General features: G+C 53.8%; 1 protein-coding gene across 1 annotated transcript in view; it reads left to right on the forward strand.

Annotated features, from left to right (window-relative positions):
* Positions 1 to 18292, forward strand: part of PREX1 (phosphatidylinositol-3,4,5-trisphosphate dependent Rac exchange factor 1) — a 184461-nt gene that overhangs the window by 94567 nt on the left and 71602 nt on the right. The window contains 2 exon segments of the mRNA XM_023251134.2: positions 2503 to 2604; positions 11509 to 11670. Of these exon segments, the coding sequence (XP_023106902.2) occupies positions 2503 to 2604; positions 11509 to 11670 (264 nt within the window).

Here is an 18292-nt window from a genome sequence, read left to right on the forward strand (position 1 = left end):
TCTGACAGTTATGTGAAAACCCCTTGATCCCGGACAAAGAGGCCGGCCCTTCTCCCGCCAGGTCCTGGGGGCTTCTGGAAAGCACTCCGCTACCCCCAGGCTCCCCTCTCTCTGCCCGGAGCTGACATCACCAGGGCAGCTTGTGCTGAGCACTGGCTCAGAGGACAAAGGCCCGAGTGTGAACAGTGTGGGGCCTGGCATCTCCCAGCTGCCACAGCTCCGATCCCCCATCTGTGCCTGGGGGAGGTGCGGGGGCCACGCAGCTCCTGTCAGAGCCGGGGCCCTGGGGGCCCTGGGGGCCCTGGGGTCTTGCCTGTCCAAGGAGAGGGCCCCTTGAGATCCCTGGAAGGCAGCACCCCTGAGTCTTGGACCTGCTCTTCCAGTTTTCTGCTCCAGTTGTCCTGGGGGGGGGGTAGTACCCCTGCTTTTGCGGGGGCCGCGACGATGAACTTTACATAGAGGCAGAGCACGAGGCACAGAGCCTAGCACGTGGTAAGTGCACGGTAAATGTTCCCTGGTCTCATTTTCACTGCAGTATAAGCAGGGAATTTGTCTGCTTTGCTGGGCAGGTTTCCTCATGCTTGGAACTGCGCCCAGCACGTAGCAAGCACACAGTGTAAATTCGTGGAATGAATGAATGAATGAATGAATGAATGAATGAATAAATGAATGGATGAGAATTCTTTTTCCCGAGAGTTCCTGTTTCGTTTGCAGTCTGCCAGCATGGTGTTGAGGAGGAAGGTGGAGATTGGGGGATGTGCTGACAGTTTGTTCATCCTTTGTGTCATTCGTTTGTTCATTCATTCATTCATTCATTCATTCGTTCATTCGTGCATGCATGCATGCATGCATATATTGGGCACATAGTAAGCCCCAGGGACAGGACTGTGAGGGGCATGGTGGGGGACCCAGTTCACTTTCCAAATCCTGTTACCCTCCCTCTACAGAGGTAACTTCTCCCCCCATTAGAATTTGGTTTATTATTTTTTTTCCACCCATGTTTTTGTATTTCACTATAGATGTGTTCTCCATAAGCAATGCCTGGTTTTGTGTGTTTTTATTTTATTTTCTTTAGATGTTTATTTATTTTTGGGAGAGAGAGAGAGAGCGCGCATGGGAGAGGCGGGGGGTGGGGGGGATGGAGGATCCGAAGCAGGCTCTGTGCTGACAGCAGAGAGCCCGATGCGGGGCTCGAACCCATGAACCCAGAGATCGTGACCTGAGCTGAAGTCAGATGCTTAACCGACTGAGCCAGCCAGGCACCCCTGTGTTGTGTGTTTTTATTTATTTTTTTTTAATTTTTTTTTTCAACGGTTTTTTTTTTTAATTTTTTTTTTATTTTTTTTTCAACATTTATTTATTTTTGGGACAGAGAGACAGAGCATGAACGGGGGAGGGGCAGAGAGAGAGGGAGACACAGAATCGTCTTTCAATGTTTTTATTATTTATTTTTGGGACAGAGAGAGACAGAGCATGAACGGGGGAGGGGCAGAGAGAGAGGGAGACACAGCATCGGAAACAGGCTCCAGGCTCCGAGCCATCAGCCCAGAGCCTGACGCGGGGCTCGAACTCACGGACCACGAGATCGTGACCTGGCTGAAGTCGGACGCTTAACCGACTGCGCCACCCAGGTGCCCCTGTTGTGTGTTTTTAAAAGCTTTCTGTAGATGGGTTCATACCATGCACATCCTTTGGTGTTTGGGGTTCCTCTGTGTCCCTCTGCGACTGTCAGGTCCCCCGTTTTTACCGCCATTTAGTGCGGCAATTGTGTCAGTCTACCATAGGCATAGTTCCCCAGTCTTCAGTTGATGGTTATTTTTATTATTTTTTTTGGAAATTATTTTAAATTATTTTTACTGTTTATTTCTGAGCGAGAGCACGCGAGAGCAAGCTGGGGAGGGGCAAGGAGAGGGGGACAGAGGATCTGAGCAGGCTGTACCCTGTCAGCACAGAGCCCAGTGTGGGGCTCGAACTCACAAAACGCGAGCAGTTGATGGCTCTTTACCTCGCTCTCCGTTGTTTGCTATTCCATACGAGGCAGTTTTGAACGTCCATGCTCCTGCGTCTGGTGCGTGTCTCGAAGCTCCGATAGTTCCTATAGATCAGGAGTTAGCAAACTTTTCTGTAAAAGGCCAGACAGTAAACATTTCAGGTTTTGTGACTGCGTGGTCTCTGTTGCAACTACTCAGCTCTGCCGTGGTGGTTTGGAAGCAACCAGATATGGCACGAAAGCAAATAGATGTGGCTCTGTTGCAGGAAATCCTTGGTTACCAAGACAGGCAGTGGGCAGGATTTGGCCCACGGGCCGTCGATTGCCAGCCCCTGATCTGGGCTTTGTGCTGGCTTGAAGAGATGCATATTTTCATCTCCCCTGGGTGTTGCTAAATTGCTTCCAAAGTCTGTCGTGGTGTTTTAAGAGGGCTCCCCATGGTTCTTTGAAGGTGGCCAAATCCCTTTGCCATCCCTGGTGAGTTTTAATGAAGGTCTTATGTCCTTTTGCAGAGTTGCATGCTTCTGGGAGGCCGGAAGACCACAGACATCCCTCTGGAGGGCTACCTGCTGTCTCCAATTCAGAGGATTTGCAAGTACCCCCTTCTCCTCAAGGTGAGATGTTCACCCAGCTCCTCTCTCTGCAATAGAAGTGACAGAAAACCCAGCTCTGACTGGCTTAATCAAAACACTTGTGAGTTCAAGTAGCTGAGACGTATAGGGGTGGTGCTGGCTCTGGGCCGGGCCGGATCCCTCCACGACCTTCTGCTTTCCACTGTTCAGCTCTGTTTTCCGTGTGGTACCAGGTGGTCGTGTTACCCTGGCCTCACACCTCCCAAAGTTCAAGGGTAGTGGGAAAGAGGGAACCTTTCTTTTAGTAGCTCTGACATGAGTTCCCAGAGTCCCTCAGGCTTTGGCCACCTGTGGCCGGACGAATGTGATGTTCTGAGTGGCCTGGGCCTGAGTCATGTGGTTTAATGTGAGCCAATTACATGAAATCTTTGCTTGTGCCCTTTATTCTTCTCCCGGGTGCTTGAGCTTGCACTTTACCCCAGTGGCTACGAGCTGGGCAGTGTTGGGCTCTGATTGGTTGAGACGTGGTCCAGTGACCGTGAGCTGGGCAGCGCTATGTTTTCATTGGCTGATACCAGGATCAGGTGCTCCACGCCTGACCCAGTCACTCTGAGCAAACGAGCTCTAATTGGTGCAGATTTATGTCATGTGCTCCAACCTCCAACCAATCACACGACCCCACAGGCCACAAGCCGGTGGGTGGGGGACCGCGGGAGCTCCTCATCACTGTCCTGGCTGTTTGCAGAAGAGGATACGGGTGATGCTGGGTGCACTGAGCTCAAACCACACACCTGCTGTCTTCTTCACTGTTTACCACCTTTGATTTAGCGTTGGTAGGGCGGGCCAGGGAAGATTTGCTGCTTGGGTGGTGACCCAAGAATTCTTTTTCTAATTATTATTATTTTTTAATTTTTTATTTATTGTGTGTGTGTGTGTGTGTGTGAGAGAGAGAGAGAGAGAGAGAGAGAGAGAGAGAGAGAGCGAGCAGGGGAGGGGCAGAGGGAGAGGGAGAGAGAATCTCAAGCAGGCCCCATGCCTAGTGTAGAGCCCAATAAGGGCCTCAATCCCATGACCCCGAGATCATGACCTGAGCCAAAATCAAGAGTCAGATGCTTAACCGACTGATCTACTCAGGTGCCCCAGAAATCTTAATTCTCAGCCTCAGAGTTCGCTTCTGGGTGGATCCCCACCTGGGTGGATGGCCCTGCCACCGTCCGCTGCTCTCCGCCCAGGGTTTTCGACCCTTGGAAATGGTGGCCGTTGGCCCAAGCCTGCCCTGGCTCCATCCCGAAGGCCTGGCATCTGACGGCTGTTCCTTGGGGGTCCTTGCTGGTGGATTAATTTGGCTGATGGTGCCTCGTTCATGCACCTGTCATTGAGGACACATGATTGTCATTGAGGCCTTGCTCCATCAACTGGAAGGCAGAGCAGAGGGAGGGGAAGATTACTAGGGCCAACCTGAACTTGGCTTTCTGCTGGAGATGGTGGGGGACCCTTGAGTCTCTGAGCTGGACCAGACCCTTTCTGGGGTCTGTGAACAGAGGCCTCTAACCTGTGCAGCCATGGCTGGTGGGACAGTACTCTCTGTACCTCCTCTGGCCTCCTGCTGTTTGTCTGTCCCAGGGATCTCAAAAGGACCTTCTATGGTTGTTCTCGCCGCTGCTCTTGACCCGTAAACACGTGTTTGAAATGCCGTGTGTCTCTAGCTCTTCACCTTGGTGCAGAAGGAGCTCCAGGTGGAACTTGCAAACTGGTAGCCTGTGGCTTGAACTGGACCTACAGGTGTGCTTCATTAGGTCTGTCTGGTGGTGTTTTCCAAACGTGCACTGGATGCCTGCATTTAAGAGGCAGGGCTCTGTAGCAGTTTAGGGCAAGGGGTTGCCAACCCTGTGGCCTGTGAGCCAGACCTAGCCCCTGGCCTGTTTTTGTACAACACAGGAGCTAAGAATGATGTTTACATTTTTTTAAAGGGTTGTTAAAAAAAAAAAAACAACAGACCCAAAAAACAAACAAAGAAGACTGTGTCACAGAGGCCGGATGTGGCCAACAAAGCCTAAAATATTTACTATCTGGCCCTTTGCAGAAAAAGTCTGCTGACCCCTGGGGTAGAGCCAGGCTTTGCAGCCATAGGCTGCTGGGATTTCAATTCTAGCTCCACCATTTACTCGCTGCCTGACTTGGTGCACGTCACTTCTCTGGGCCTCAGTTTACTCACGTGTAATACGCGGTTTGTATTAACACAGACGGCTGTTATTCATACAGATGATCGGACATCTATTCACTTAATTCTTAGAACAACTCGATGAGCGAGGCCCTGCGGTTAGCCCCACTTGGGAGACTGAGGCACAGAGGAAGGGCTCACGATTTGAGCCCTTTTCTAGAGGTCCGCCCTCCAACCATGAGGCTACCCTGCCTGTTAAGCACTTTGGGGAATTAAGCTGCCAGAGTGCTTGGGTTCTGGGGATGCTGACCTTCTCAGTTCCCTAAGCGGGGGTCTGGGAAGGTCGGTGGCCTTGGTTTTGTGGCTCAGTGGCTGCTCTGTTCCTTCTTTCCTGGGTTTTAAAACCTTGAACATCTGACCCATTAGAGCAAAGGCCGACTCTAGCCCCACAGCCCAACCGAGGCTTCCTAGGTGTTAACCCTTTGGTTTCTGGACCTTGGAAAAGTCTGGGGTCTCAGTGGGTGTGGGGAGTGGCTGTTTCCATAACGTATTTTAACAAGCAGTGGAGCTAGACCTATGTATGGGGGCGGACTCTAAGCTCGCAATGGGAGGCCCGGGCGTTTCTGAGGCCCCAGGGGCCACAGTTTGGTCTGGTGGGATCTATGGGCTCTGGATTCCCAGGAGAGCAGACGGAGAAGAACAGAATGGTCACTAACTGCCCACAGGAAATGATGATGCAGCCTGGCTGTGGGTTTGCTGTCCTGACCAAATGGCTGTTTACTTGCCCCGTTTCCTCGGTCTCCAGCTGTGTTTACCGGGAGTGCAGATAGCACCGGGGACCAGCCAGCAGGCCCTTGGATTCCTTCGGGGACGTGCCATGCTCCCCGCCTGACAGAATTGCTCTGTGCCCTGGCCTCTGGCACCCACAGCCGGAACGTTTGCATCAGAGAACAGCTGGGATTGTGGACAACTCTTCATACCCCTCCTGAGTCCCTCCTTCCTGTCACATTTTCCAGCGGATTTTAAAAGACGATGCCATGAGCCCAAACCCTCAAGCTTCCTCCTCCGGCCCCTGCAATGCTGACGCCCTCACAGATGTCCCTGTGGCCCTCTGAGCCTCCTTGTTTGAGCTGAACTCCGAAGCCAGTAGGCAGACAGGGTCAAGGAGCCCGGGTGGGAAGACAGAAGAGGCGAGATTGAAAGCCTCATTGGGAGCAGCCCGAAAAAGGCTGAAGTTGAACATTGCCTAAGAATAGCCGGAACATTCTATCTCAGCCTCCAGCCCAGGCTCAGGATAGACAGTTGGCATTTTTAGGCTTTGTTGAGTTTTCCATCAGTGTTTCCAGGGAAATGATTCAGGTTTGGGGTGATGCCCCTAGTGCTCAAATGACAGGTGTCTGAGGGGAGGCTGACTGTCACTGCCCCTTTCGGTTGTTTCCTGGTGATGCACAGATCTCACTGGGCCACTGTGCACCAGCTGCTGGCGTGGCTCAGGACCCCCAGTGGTGAACGTGTCCCTGCCCATCTCCAGCCAGACTGGGCCTGGTGCATAATGGAGACGGGTCAAGGCAGGTGCAGGGCAAGCTGGACGGGCCCTTCAGCCCAAAAGGGGGCAGCTGCCACTCCAGCCCCCCCCCCCCCCCCGTTCTCCTTTGCCTCCTATGTCCTTGGCCCTTTCCCCTCCACTTCCTTAGCTGGTGACTCACCTTTTGGACCTCCAATCACAAGTGGGCCCAGGGCTCAGTCTTTGGGCCTCTCTCTAGACTTGCTCCCGAGTGGCCTCATCCACTTTGTGGCCTTTAAAGAAAAAAAAAAAAATGTATTCAAAATTTGTGTAACCTTCATCATGATAATTTTAGGCTATTTTCATCACCCTCCAAAGAAACTCCAGACCCACTAGCAGTCACTCCGCTTTCCCTCAGCCCCTGGCAACCACGCATCTACTTCCGGTCTCTGTGGATTTGCCTGCTCTGGACCTTTCTTTTCGATGGAATCCCAGAATATGCAGCCTCTTGTGTCTGGCTTCTCTTCCTTAGCACAGTGCTTTCCAGGCTCACCCACACTGCAGCCTGAATCATAACTTCGTTCCCTTTTTAGATGAATAACATTCCGCTGTACAGAACCACATTTTATCCATTCATTCACTAACGAACATTTGGGTCGTTTGCACTTTCTGGCCGTTACGAACAAAGCTGCCGTGAACATCCATGTACAAGTATTTTGTGGACATTCCCAGGGCTTTAAATCCCATCTCTGTGTCCAACTTGCAGCCTGGACCTGTCGGCCAAATTCCAGACCTGTTCTCCTGCCCACTCAGCTTCCCTACTTGGATGTCAGACAGGCGTCTCCTATCTGACGTGCCCAAAACGAAATGCTTGGCTCTCCCCTTCCCCCGGACTGGTCTCCCCACCCTGCCACCCCCTTGTCCCCATTTCCATAAATGGCCTCTTTTTTCTGGTTGCTCAGGCCAAACCCAAGCTGTCTCTGGCTCACCCTACATCCAGTCTATTAGGAGGCCCCATTGGCTCTGCCTTTGGACTCTTTCTTGAGTTCAGCCCTTCTAGCTACTTCACGACACCTCGCTCCCTGGGCCCCTGCCACAGCCCCCACTGGGTCTTCCTGTCCCTGCCCTTGTGCCCCACTGTCTCTTCTCAACTCAGCAGGTAAGTGTGAGCCCGTTCACGTCATTTTCCCTCAAAACCCTCTAGCAGCTCCCTGTCACTCACATTTAAATCCAGATTCCTCCTCACTGACACCTGTAAGGTGTTACACAGTTAATCTGTATTTCTCTCTGACCCCCTCTGCTTCTTCTCCCATCCCTCTCACTCTGCTCCAGCCACATCTGTCCCCTTGCCACCCTCTGAACACAACAGGTTTCTGCCCCAGGGCCTTTGCACTTGCAGTTTCCTCAGGGACATCATTACCTTAGATATCCTGAGGCTCGCTCTCTCATCTCGTCAGGGCTCTGTTGCTCACTTGTCCCCTCCGTGGAGAGGCCTTGTCTGACCACCCCAGCTATAGCAGAAGAAGCACCTCTGCCATTCTCTGTCCCTTCACCCTGTTGTAATTTTTCTTCACAGTCCCTCTCCCTAGCTCCCATTCTGTTCTATGACTCCTGGTGTACGGATTGATTTTTTCTGACTCCTCATTAGGGCGTCGGCTTGGCCAGGGCAGGGGTTTAGGCCTGTTTTGTTTGTTGCTGTACCCTCAGTGCCCCGATGGCCGGGGGCTGGCGTGTTTCCCGGAGTTGGGACACGTACCGCTCAGAGCTGGCACGTGAAGAACCTTTATGGGCGGCGAGCGGTGGGGGGAGGAGGCGGGCAGCCCTGGAAACCAGCGAACCCCACAGTGAGCGTGTTCTTCTCTTGGCAAATTCCCGGGAGTCTTCCCGATTCCCTCCAGGAGAGCGTTCTGGCTGGTGCTGCACCATCGGAGGGTTTTAAGGCCATTTATTCATTCCCCAACTGCTGTGGAGTCCCTGTTACGTGGAAGGCTTTATCCTAGGTGCTAGGTGCACAGTGGACAAAACGGCCCAGAGCCCTACCTCTGTGGGACTGCCACTCTGCTGGGGGAGACAGTCAGTGGACGAATAGGAAATGAACGTGTTTGTAGAGTTGTCGTGTTGCTGTGGAGCAGAAATATTTCAGGCCAAGATGGTTGGTAAGGACCAGGTGATGGGCTGCGAGGGTGACCTTGGAGCAGAGACCAGGAGAAGGTGAGGAAGGGGGCCGTACCGGGGGGAAGAGTCTGCCGATAGAGGGCATAGCTAGTGCAAAGGCCCTGTGGCAGGACTGTGTCTGAGGAACAGTGAGGAGGCCAGAGGAGGATCTGAGGGAGAGAGCAGGGGAGTGAGGTCAGAGAGGCGATGGGGCCAGATAGGCAGGGCCTTGTGGGCCACTGCGGGGTCTTTGTCTTCTCTGAGTGTTGTAGGTGCCTTAGGAAGGTTCTGAGCAGGGGAGGGACAGGGTCTCACGTCGTTCTGACAGGATCCCTCTGGCTGTGTGTGGAGAATGGACGGTGAGTGGGGAGTGGGGGCCGAGTTTGACTTTGGCGGTTCAGGTGGCAGCTGGCTGGACCAGGATGGTGGTGGTGGGTTCATTTTATGACCATTGCCTCTTCGTATCCTTTGCTCATTTTCCGCTGGATGATTATCTTTTGTGCTGATGCACCGTAGTTCTTTGTATACCATTCAGGATACTTTGCGATAGTCCCTTGGAGTCCTCCTCTGACTCTGATGTTAGGAAATGAGCTCCTTACCCGCCAGGGATCCTGCGAGAAGACACCGGAAGTCAGAATTCTCCCCACCATGGCTCCCGCTGCCCCAGCTCCCGTGCTGCCCCCCTCGCGGCGCCCACCCTCCACCCTGCCTCCGGGCTGAGCTCTGCCTCCCAGGCCGGTTCAGGTTCTTTCCTGCGCAGTGAGCGGCGGCAGCCTCGGGGAGCGCCCCTCCCCCGGGGCGGGACACCTGCTTTCACCCCTTTATTTCACAGCTTCGGGTCACACACCGTCCTTCCTCTGGTCCGACTTATCTCTGTTGTGTTCACCACTCAGGGCTGTCGTGTGGTCCCCCTTCCCCCGTGGGAGCGCCTTTTGCCAGAGAGACGGTTCCATCTGCCCCTTCCTTGCTCCCCCTGGGGCGTGTCCCTGGCACATGGCAGGTGCTCAGTAAAATCCTCAGGGTCCTGATGTTGCAGAACATCTGGGCTTCAGGCCCGCGAGGACCTGTGCTCCAGACAAGGGGCCGCTCATCTTCAGGCAGGGGCAGAAACGACGTGAGTGGAGAAGGGATGTTTCGGAGGTGGGTCTTCTGCTGGGAGTGCTCCGAACGACAGGCTGGCAGGGGCCGGATTGCTGCTTGCTGTCACAGCATGTGTTGTCAGCGACAGACTGATGGTGGCCAGCATGGACTGAATGCCTGCCAGCTACGCACTTCAGCACGGAGGCCCTTTCCCTGGGGTCTCCGATTCGCCATGACCACGAACGGACCCAGACGGACAGGTCTGCGTCGTCCTTTTAGTTTTGGGAGGTCGTGGGCTGTGCTGCTGTGCCTCGACCTCCTTATCTGTTAAAGGGGACAGTAACAGCCCCTGCTCGCAAGCACAGAGCAGAGGCTGAGTGGGCCTTCACTGCTGCCACCCCCCTTATCACTGCTCTTCAGCACGGAGGGCAACTGGCCCAAGGTCACCCAGCTGGTGACCTGTCCGAGGGGCAGAGCCAGCCCTGGCACCCACGTGTGGCATGCCAAAGCGTCACACCTGTGATTTCAAGGCAGCAGAGTGATGGGGAGATACTGGAACCGTTGGGCATGTCTGGGTCGGGTGACGAAGGAAAACCTCTCTCTGCCAGGTTGAGTGACCCCGCTGGTTGAGTGACCCCGCTGGGAAACCCTCCCTGTGGACTTGAGGTCCTACAGGTCCTCCCTCCCCACTTTCTGTCTCATCACACTCACCATGTGGCTGAAGCCCTTCCATGACAGTGAGACCGACCTTCAGCATGTCCCAGCCTGTGCTTGTGGCCGGGGTGGGCAGTGGTGGCGGGGGCCATGGGAGAGGGGCCCTTTACACGGTCTGGTCCTTGTGAAGGTGGTTTTTTTTTTTTTTAATTTCTTTATTTTCTTTATTTATTTTTTAATTTTTTTAATGTTTATTATTTATTTTTGAGAGAGAGAGAGAGAGAGAGACAGAGACAGAGACAGAGACAGAGTGTGAGCAGGGGAGCAGCAGAGGGAGAGGAGACACAGAATCGGAAGCAGGCTCCAGGCTCCCGAGCTGTCAGCACAGAGCCTGACACGGGGCTTGAACTCATGAACCGCGAGATCATGACCTGAGCTGAAGTCGGATGCTTAACTGACAGAGCCACCCAGGCGCCCCTAAGTTTCTTTATTTTTGAGAGAGAGAGCATATGAGTTGGGGAGGGGTAGAGAGAGAGAGACAGAGAGACAGAGAGAGAGAACCCCAAGCAGGCTCCAGGCTCAGTGCGGGGCCCTACGTGGGGCTCGATCCCACAAACCGTGGGATCATGACCTGAGCCGAAAGCAAGAGTCAGACGCTTAACTGACTGAGCCACCCAGGTGCCCTGGGTGGGATGTTTTTATATTATTCTACAGCTGAGAAAACTGGGGCTCGGTGGGGTCAGTGCGTGTGGCTGCCTCTCTGACCTCCTGATCTCTGTCTTGTCTGTTTTTTTCTCTCTCTCTTTTCCTTTCTTTCTCATTTACCCTCCTCCAGCCACGTGCCCTCCTCACTCTTCCTCATGACGTGTCCCGTATGCTCAGACCTCAGATCCTTTGCGTTAGCTGTACCCTCTGTGTGGCATGGTCTTCCCCAGGAGTTTGGCAGGACTCCCTCCCTTGCTTGATCCGGAGTCTCTGTTCAGATGTCACCTCCTCTGAGAGGCCTCCCTGATCTCCCCATTTGAAAGAACACTTCCCTTCCCCAGACCTTCTAGCCCGTCATTCGGATTTGCCTTCTTGGTATTTATCACCACCTGACAGTGTTTTGTACCTGTCATTTCTCTTCATTTGGGCTCATCTCCTCTACTAGAATGTAATACCTGCCAGGTGAGGAATTTTCCTCTGTTTGGTGACAAATGAAGAAGGCACTCAGGGGACATTGAATGAATGAATGAATAAGTCAATGAATGAATGATGTTCCCCGGCCCCAGGATCCCCGGTTTGTACCGAGCATTGCGGGGATTTGGCTCAGGGCCAGGTGACATGGACGCCGTGTTTGGTCCCCTGCGGGTTGGGTTGGTGTGCCTCATCCCTGTCCCCACCTCTCCCCCAGGAGCTCGCCAAGAGGACCCCCGGCAAGCACCCCGACCACCCCGCGGTCCAGAGCGCCCTGCAGGCCATGAAGACCGTCTGCTCTAACATCAACGAGACCAAGCGGCAGATGGAAAAGCTGGAGGCCTTGGAGCAGCTGCAGTCCCACATCGAAGGCTGGGAGGTGCGTCTGGGGCAGGTGGCCTCCTGGGCTCCAGCGGGGCCCGAGGCGGCGGCGGGGGGGGGGGGGGTGCGCACAGCTGCGGGCATAGACGGCGGGTGGACACCACGTTCAGCCTGGAGGGCGCATGTTGTTGGGCTCACGCGGTGTTTGTTGAAAAGAAAAGCAAACAATTTAATTGTTTTCCTCTTGAGCCCCCATAAGAGCCTCGGTTTCAAGTTTCTTTTGAAACACCGGCAGCACCGGACCCCCGTCTTCCACGACAGCAGCCTCTAGAAGCTCCAGTTTTCCTCAGTCCCCCCCTCTCCCCGTTGCTCCCCAGTCTGTCTCCTTCACGTGTTGCCGTGCCCGCCCGGTGTCCATAGGCCTCGGGGCTTTTGGTGCCAAGGTGCAGGGTAGTGTTTAAGGCTCTGCTCCCGGACAGAATTCTGGCTTTGACCCTCCCCTGCTGGGTGACTTCAGGCAAATGGCTTAAGTCCTCTGAACTTCCGTTTCCTCATCTGTTCCTGGCACGTGACAGGCCCTCCGTACAGGGTGGGTGTTGCTAATACTCCCGTCACGCCGACGAGGGCATGGGGTTCTTGAAACCTTCTCATGGTGCCTCATTTATTCACTTAAGCCTCTGTGTCTCCCTTGGATTATTAGAGATTTCCTACAAATCTGTCGAAGGACATGGAAAAAGCTGGATACGTAAAAAATATCAGAGTAAATACAGCTGGAACGGAAGATCAAAAGCAAAGATGAAATGCTTCTAGATTGTTCTCTGGATCGTGTGCCTCACACCCTGTGGGTTTCCTGGCACTTGCTACGTTTGGGATTTTTCCGCTTCTTTTCCCCGTGGTCGGGAATCCCGAATGTGAGAGTCTGGCTGTGGAGAGGGGGTTCGGGGAGGAGGCGGGTATCGTGGATTAGCGCTGGCCGCCCATCCCCCTTCCGCTGGGCCTTCCTTTCCCGCCGAAGCCAGAGAACGAAGGGCTGCGTTTCCCAGTCCCCCTTGTAGGTTAGGTTTGCGACGTGAATGGCCAAAATCGGATCCAGCCGCTTGAGATTGAGAAGCTGGGGTGGGACAGAAGCCACCCCTGTGCTGTCTTTGCCGCAAAGCCCAGCTGTGGTGGGGCTGGGCTGTCTGCATTAGCATTTTAGCAGAGGGACCGGGTCGCAGCTTCCTGGGTGTCAAAGAGGCACGGGACACCCGCTGGCTGGTGGTGGTGCACGTGCAGCAGGCAGGGGATGGCTTTGCAGCCGACAGTTGAGCAGCAGCTCCTGAGGCCTGGACACCGCAGGGTGGTGTTCTGTGGTACCAGCTCGGGCAGATGGCGTGTGACCTCCCGTCTCCCAGCTGGGGCAGAGGCCGGCTTTCTGGGAGCCCCGGTTTGGGTTCCTGCTTCCTGTAGACCATCTGAAGATTGAGTAAGCCCCTTATCTCTTTCTGCTTAAAGTATGTAGCCTAGGGGCGCCTGGGTGGCCCAGTCGGTTGAGCGTCCGACTTCGGCTCAGGTCACGATCTCACGGTTCGTGGGTTCGAGCCCCGCGTTGGGGTCTGTGCTGACAGCTTGGAGCCTGGAGCCTGCTTCCGATTCTGTGTCTCCATCTCTCTCTTTCTCTGCCTCTCCCCCATCCTCTCAAAAATAATAAATAAACAAAAAAAAAATATAAGTACTCAGGGCATCTGGGTGGCTCAGTCGGTTGAGTGTCCAACTTCGGCTCAGGTCATGATCTTGCAGTCCGTGGGTTCGAGCCCCGTGTTGGGCTCTGTGCTGACAGCTCAGAACCTGGAGCCTGCTTTGGATTCTGTGTCTCCCTCTCTCTGCTCCTCCCCCCCCCCCCCCAAAATGAATAAACGTCAACAAAAATATGTAGCTCGGTTTCTGTTTTCTACAATGCAAATTGCCAGAAAGGTGTGCCAGTTAGGGTGTGTTGTCTTAGGCCTTGTTTCAGCCCCGTGATGCCAGAGCTCCCCAGGAGCTCCTGTTTCAAAGCAGGAGGAGACGGGGGCATGGCCGGGGCAGTGAGAGGGAGCTCTTCTCCTCAGTGGAGGGAAGCCTTTCCCAGAAGCCCCGAAGAGACTTCTCCTTTCGTCTCCTTGACCAGTAGGTCACATGGCCGCTGTCAGCAAATATGCTAAGCTACAGAGCTGATAGAGAGGATGTGCTTAAGCCTCTTTGGGCTTTGAGCTTCCTGACGGCCAAGGTGAAGAGAGCAGGAGACGTAAGTTACTCAATATTTATTTTCAAAAAAGGAAGATAGCAGTTCTTCTGGGAGGCAGAGAGTTTCCTGAAAACCAGCTGAAAAAGACATTTCTCACGTGCGTCCCTGTGGAGAGGAGTATTGAGCAAGCATTTTGGCAGCCGGAGCAGAAGTGATTTCTAGATGTCGGCTTCTGGTCAGGGCCTCGGGAAATAAGAACTAAGGGTCTTTGGGGCCCTTTTAGACCCTGAAAAATCTACAATTTGAGAGTGGTCCTTATTTTGCTCGCTGTTTCTTGGCACAGTAGGAAATAAAGTGAGCTGGAGTGAATAATTAGTGGCAATTATTGAGCCCCTGTTACATGTTTCCGATACTAAGGGGAGGTGGTATGATTATTGCCATTGGACAGATAAAGAAACTGAGGCGTGGGGACTTGATTTGGAAGCCCAGCTCTGTAACTTTGTCCTGCCTCAGGCGACTTTGTGGTGCTCTCTCGACCTTATTTGCCCCCGATTGCCTAATTTTAGTAATAATGTCTCTGAAGGTACCACCTGGTGTCATCCTGAGGCTAGAGTGAAATGGGGAATATGAATGCTCTTTAGAAAAAGTAACATGGTTTCTGTGTGGTAGTAGAAAGTTGTTGTTTTAACATTTAAGTAATCTCTATACCCAATGTGGGGCTTGAACTCATGACCCTGAGATGAAGAGTCACATGCTCTTCTGATGGAGTCAGCCCGGTAGGATGGTTTTTTAAATGCAGTTTGATCCTTAGGCGATATAAAAATAATATGTCATAGCTAGAAAAAATCATGTGTAACAGTGAGGCTACCTGCAAAGGTTTCCTGCTCTCTGTAGTCACAGCCTCAGGGGCCGGTGAATGGCAGTGGTTACAGATCTTTACTTCTGATAATCTTCCTGATTATTACTGATCTTTCTGTCTGACCTCTTGCCAATCTGGTTAGACGGCCGCCATTTAGCTCTTGGAATTTGGCTGGCAAGGGACTCATTTTGGGAGGAGGGAGAATCTCTCCTTGGCTACTTGCTTGCTGTGTGCTTGGGCTTGCATCATCAGTTTGATCTCCCAAAGCAGTTCCACCCCGCCCCCCCCCATCCTTTGTCCTTTTCAAAAGTCCAAGACTGGTTTACTTAAAACCAGATAAGTTAATCCATAAATCCGTTTTACTAAGGACGAGGAAATGGGAATATGTTGTGATGCGGAAGTGAGTGAATGAGCCAGCTCACTGCGGGGAGGGGGTTCCTTGTCCTCAGTTTCCTCGTCTGAAGAGTCTGGATAGTGGTGGTCCCCCCCCTCTCGGGTCGCTTGAGGATTTGGGAGTGGATACGTGCACGGTGCTCAGAACAGTGCTCTTTCCTTGGCTCAGAGCACATGCTCCGTAAACGTTCAGAGGAGCTGTGGCTGGATTTCATCCTTCTTCTTCTTCTTCTTTTTTTTTTTTTTTTTTTTTTTTGAGATGAAAAAGCATCCTGCAACTTTAGCTGCAGCTCATACCCGGTGTGGGCTGACCCTCCCGCAGGGGGACACTCTGGATGCACGCCCCCACGGACTTTTGTATAAAGCTCGCGGTAATAAAAAGAAATGCATGTTCTTAATAAGAAAGAAACTGGGCACGCTCAGCTTCCTGGCTCTGGAAACGTGTCACCCACGAGGGGACAGAAGGAAACAGGAGTGAGGAAACATGGAATTATTATTAAAGAAAAAACAAAAAGACCATAACCAGAGGTTCTCTTGTGTTCTTCTCACCCTTCCTGCGATGCCTTGTGCTCCAGGGCTGTGGTCTGTCCCCTTTGGAGACTCCTGTTCTAGACCAACGGTTGCATAGAAAGCCCTTCAGGTTATCAGGTTACCTTCTAAGAGGCAGACGCCTGCCCTGGGTAGTAGAGGCTGGTGGGTGGGAGAGTCAGGCCAGCGTGTCTGGTTCAGATCCCAGCTCGCTCGCCGACCAGCCATGTGTCCCTTTCCTCCTCTGTAACGCGAGAGTTTCTTGAGGATTAACTGGGTTTGTATAAAACACTCAGAATGGTCGTGGGCTCGTGGTGAGCTTTGCCCGTCTCTACGTGTCAGTGCTTCTGTCGGTGGGGTCTGTACTATGCAGACCCCTAGCCCTGACTGGTGGACACCTTGGTGTGTAGGCTCCTTCCTATGTATCTGATTTTCAGCACCACCCCTGACCCAGATTCAAGGAGAGTGTCAGGGCCAGCTGACCTGGGGAGACTGAGGGCCAGCTGGGCTTCTCGGCAAAGCTAGGGTGGAAGGGGGCATCCCCCTCTAGTGTCCCTGGCATTTCAGGTGTATTTGCTAGGTGGTCTTTGGTCAAGGCTGTGGGGGGGCAGCTTCCCAGGCTGGGTTCAGTGACTCCCCGTGGTCCCTGGATGTTGACAGAGAGGTCAGGCCTAGGCCTGCGTGACGTCGGGCTTCTGGGCCCTGCAGTTGGGCCAGTTCCCAGAGTCACACACAAGCAGATAAAATCCCCCTGTGGAGTCTGGAAGGGCTGGTAGGTGGGCCTGAGTGAGGTGAGGGGAGGCGTGTGGTCTCTGGGAACTGCTGAACTGCTGTGTGCCCCCAGCAGGCCATTGATGGAGGCTCATCACCCCGGAGTCACGCTCACCCTGTTTGCGAGGATACTGGGGGTCCAGAAGGTTCTTTGTCACGGGGGCCCTGAGCCTGGTGGGGCAGGCTCACGACCTCGCTGGGTGGCTGTGTGTGGAGTCCGATTTCTGCCTGCAGTGTAGGCATCTGTGCTGTGACTTCTGTGAACGGGTGCTCGCTCCTGCCCTAGGCTGCCCAGCTCTTGACCACAGGAAGGTGGTTTTCCAGAACCCCAAGGGGGCCCCACAGTGAGGCTACCTGCAAAGTAGGGGGCCCCAAAGTGAGGCTACCTGCAAAGACCCCTGCCCACAGGGGTCTCTGCACTTCAGGCTGGTGAGTTTGCTGTGCCCAGCCGGGCTGCGGGCACGGAGCAGGAGAGACTGCGGCGGGCGGTGAGCAGAAAGCCTGATGTCTGAGTTTCTGGAACCAGTTCCCCTTACTGGGTCTTGGAAATAACTGAGTAAGCGCATCTCACCGGGGTACGAACTCCTTGGTTCTGGGTGTTGAGTGTTTGGGGAAGGTGACTTTGTGAACCATTCTCCCCCTTTCTTTGTCCAGTTCATCTCTGGGCGGAGACGGCATCACGTCTCAGTCTCCCGTCACTGTAATCCGCAGGTCTTGTCAGACGAACCTCCCTGGACCCCACTCTTGTGTGGTAGCCCTCAGGCCTCCGTGTCATTGCTGTTGCCAGCCTATCAGTGGGGCCTGGTCCTTACCTTAACGTACTGGTTCTAGTACAGGGCTGGCCGCTGAAAGGAGAGATGATGGCATGAGTGAGGGAGAAGATTCTTCCTCTGTAGCAGAGCAGGCAGGGGGCGGGGCGGCTCTGCTCCGTGTGGACCCGGGTTCCTTCCAGCTTCTTTCTCTGCCATCTGCTACAGCATACTCCCCCCGCCATGGCTGTGTGCCAGCCGTGGCAAGAGCGAAGGGAAGAAGAGGAGAGGAAGCTCTCTCCTTTCAAGGGAGTAGTGTAAAAGTGGGGCACACTGGCCATGATTTAGTCACATGACCGCAGCTGGAACAAGGGATGCTGGGAAATGGAGTCTGCGGCCGAAATGGAATCTGTTAGTCAGTGTCGGCTAAACTGCATTCCTGTGCTTGCTCGATGAGGAGCATGGACAGCTGGCGTCCTGTGCCCTCCCAGGTGTGTTTCCAGCTTCCTCTCGTTCAGCACTTTGAGCGCTCCGTGCCACGGTCCTTGGGCCTCCCCGAGCGCCCGACAAACCTGTGTCATCCCCCCAGTTCCTTTCCTGACGCCACCGCCTGGAACCTCACGCACAGTTAGCGTCTTAGCCTCCCCGTCACTTAGCATAGATGGCCGGCTAGAGGTTGGGAACGGTCTCCATCTGTCGTCATGTCTGCAGCTGATGTTCGCGCTGTGTTTATCACCTGCTCTACAGGCATTTCTTGAGCACCTGCCGTGTGCCCGAGAGTGTTACGGGTGCTTGGGAACCAGTGGCAAATGCTTGGTAATGTTGGTAACGCTTTCTGTCCTTACAGAAGTGGCATTCTAGTGGGGGGGCGGGGGGGATACAATAACAAGTCAAGACCTAATGAGGAAGGGATAGGCAAAAATAAAACCACAAACAAACAACCCGCCCCCCCTCCCCCCCGCCCAAACCCCAAACAAGAACTGAACCGAAATAAAACCAGATGCCAACTGGGGCCGGATGGGTCATTTCCCCTCCCTGAGCCCAGGACTCTCTTCTGTGAAATGGGCATCTTGAGATGCTCTTCCTGGTATTGTTCTGGCGTGTTCGACAGATAGAAGCCATCGATCGGACCAGATTTTCTGTCCGCTGACAGATTTGCCTGCAATGGTGCACTTAG

This window comes from Felis catus, chromosome A3 (assembly GCF_018350175.1).
Source record: "Felis catus isolate Fca126 chromosome A3, F.catus_Fca126_mat1.0, whole genome shotgun sequence".
Taxonomy (NCBI): Eukaryota; Metazoa; Chordata; class Mammalia; order Carnivora; family Felidae; genus Felis; species Felis catus.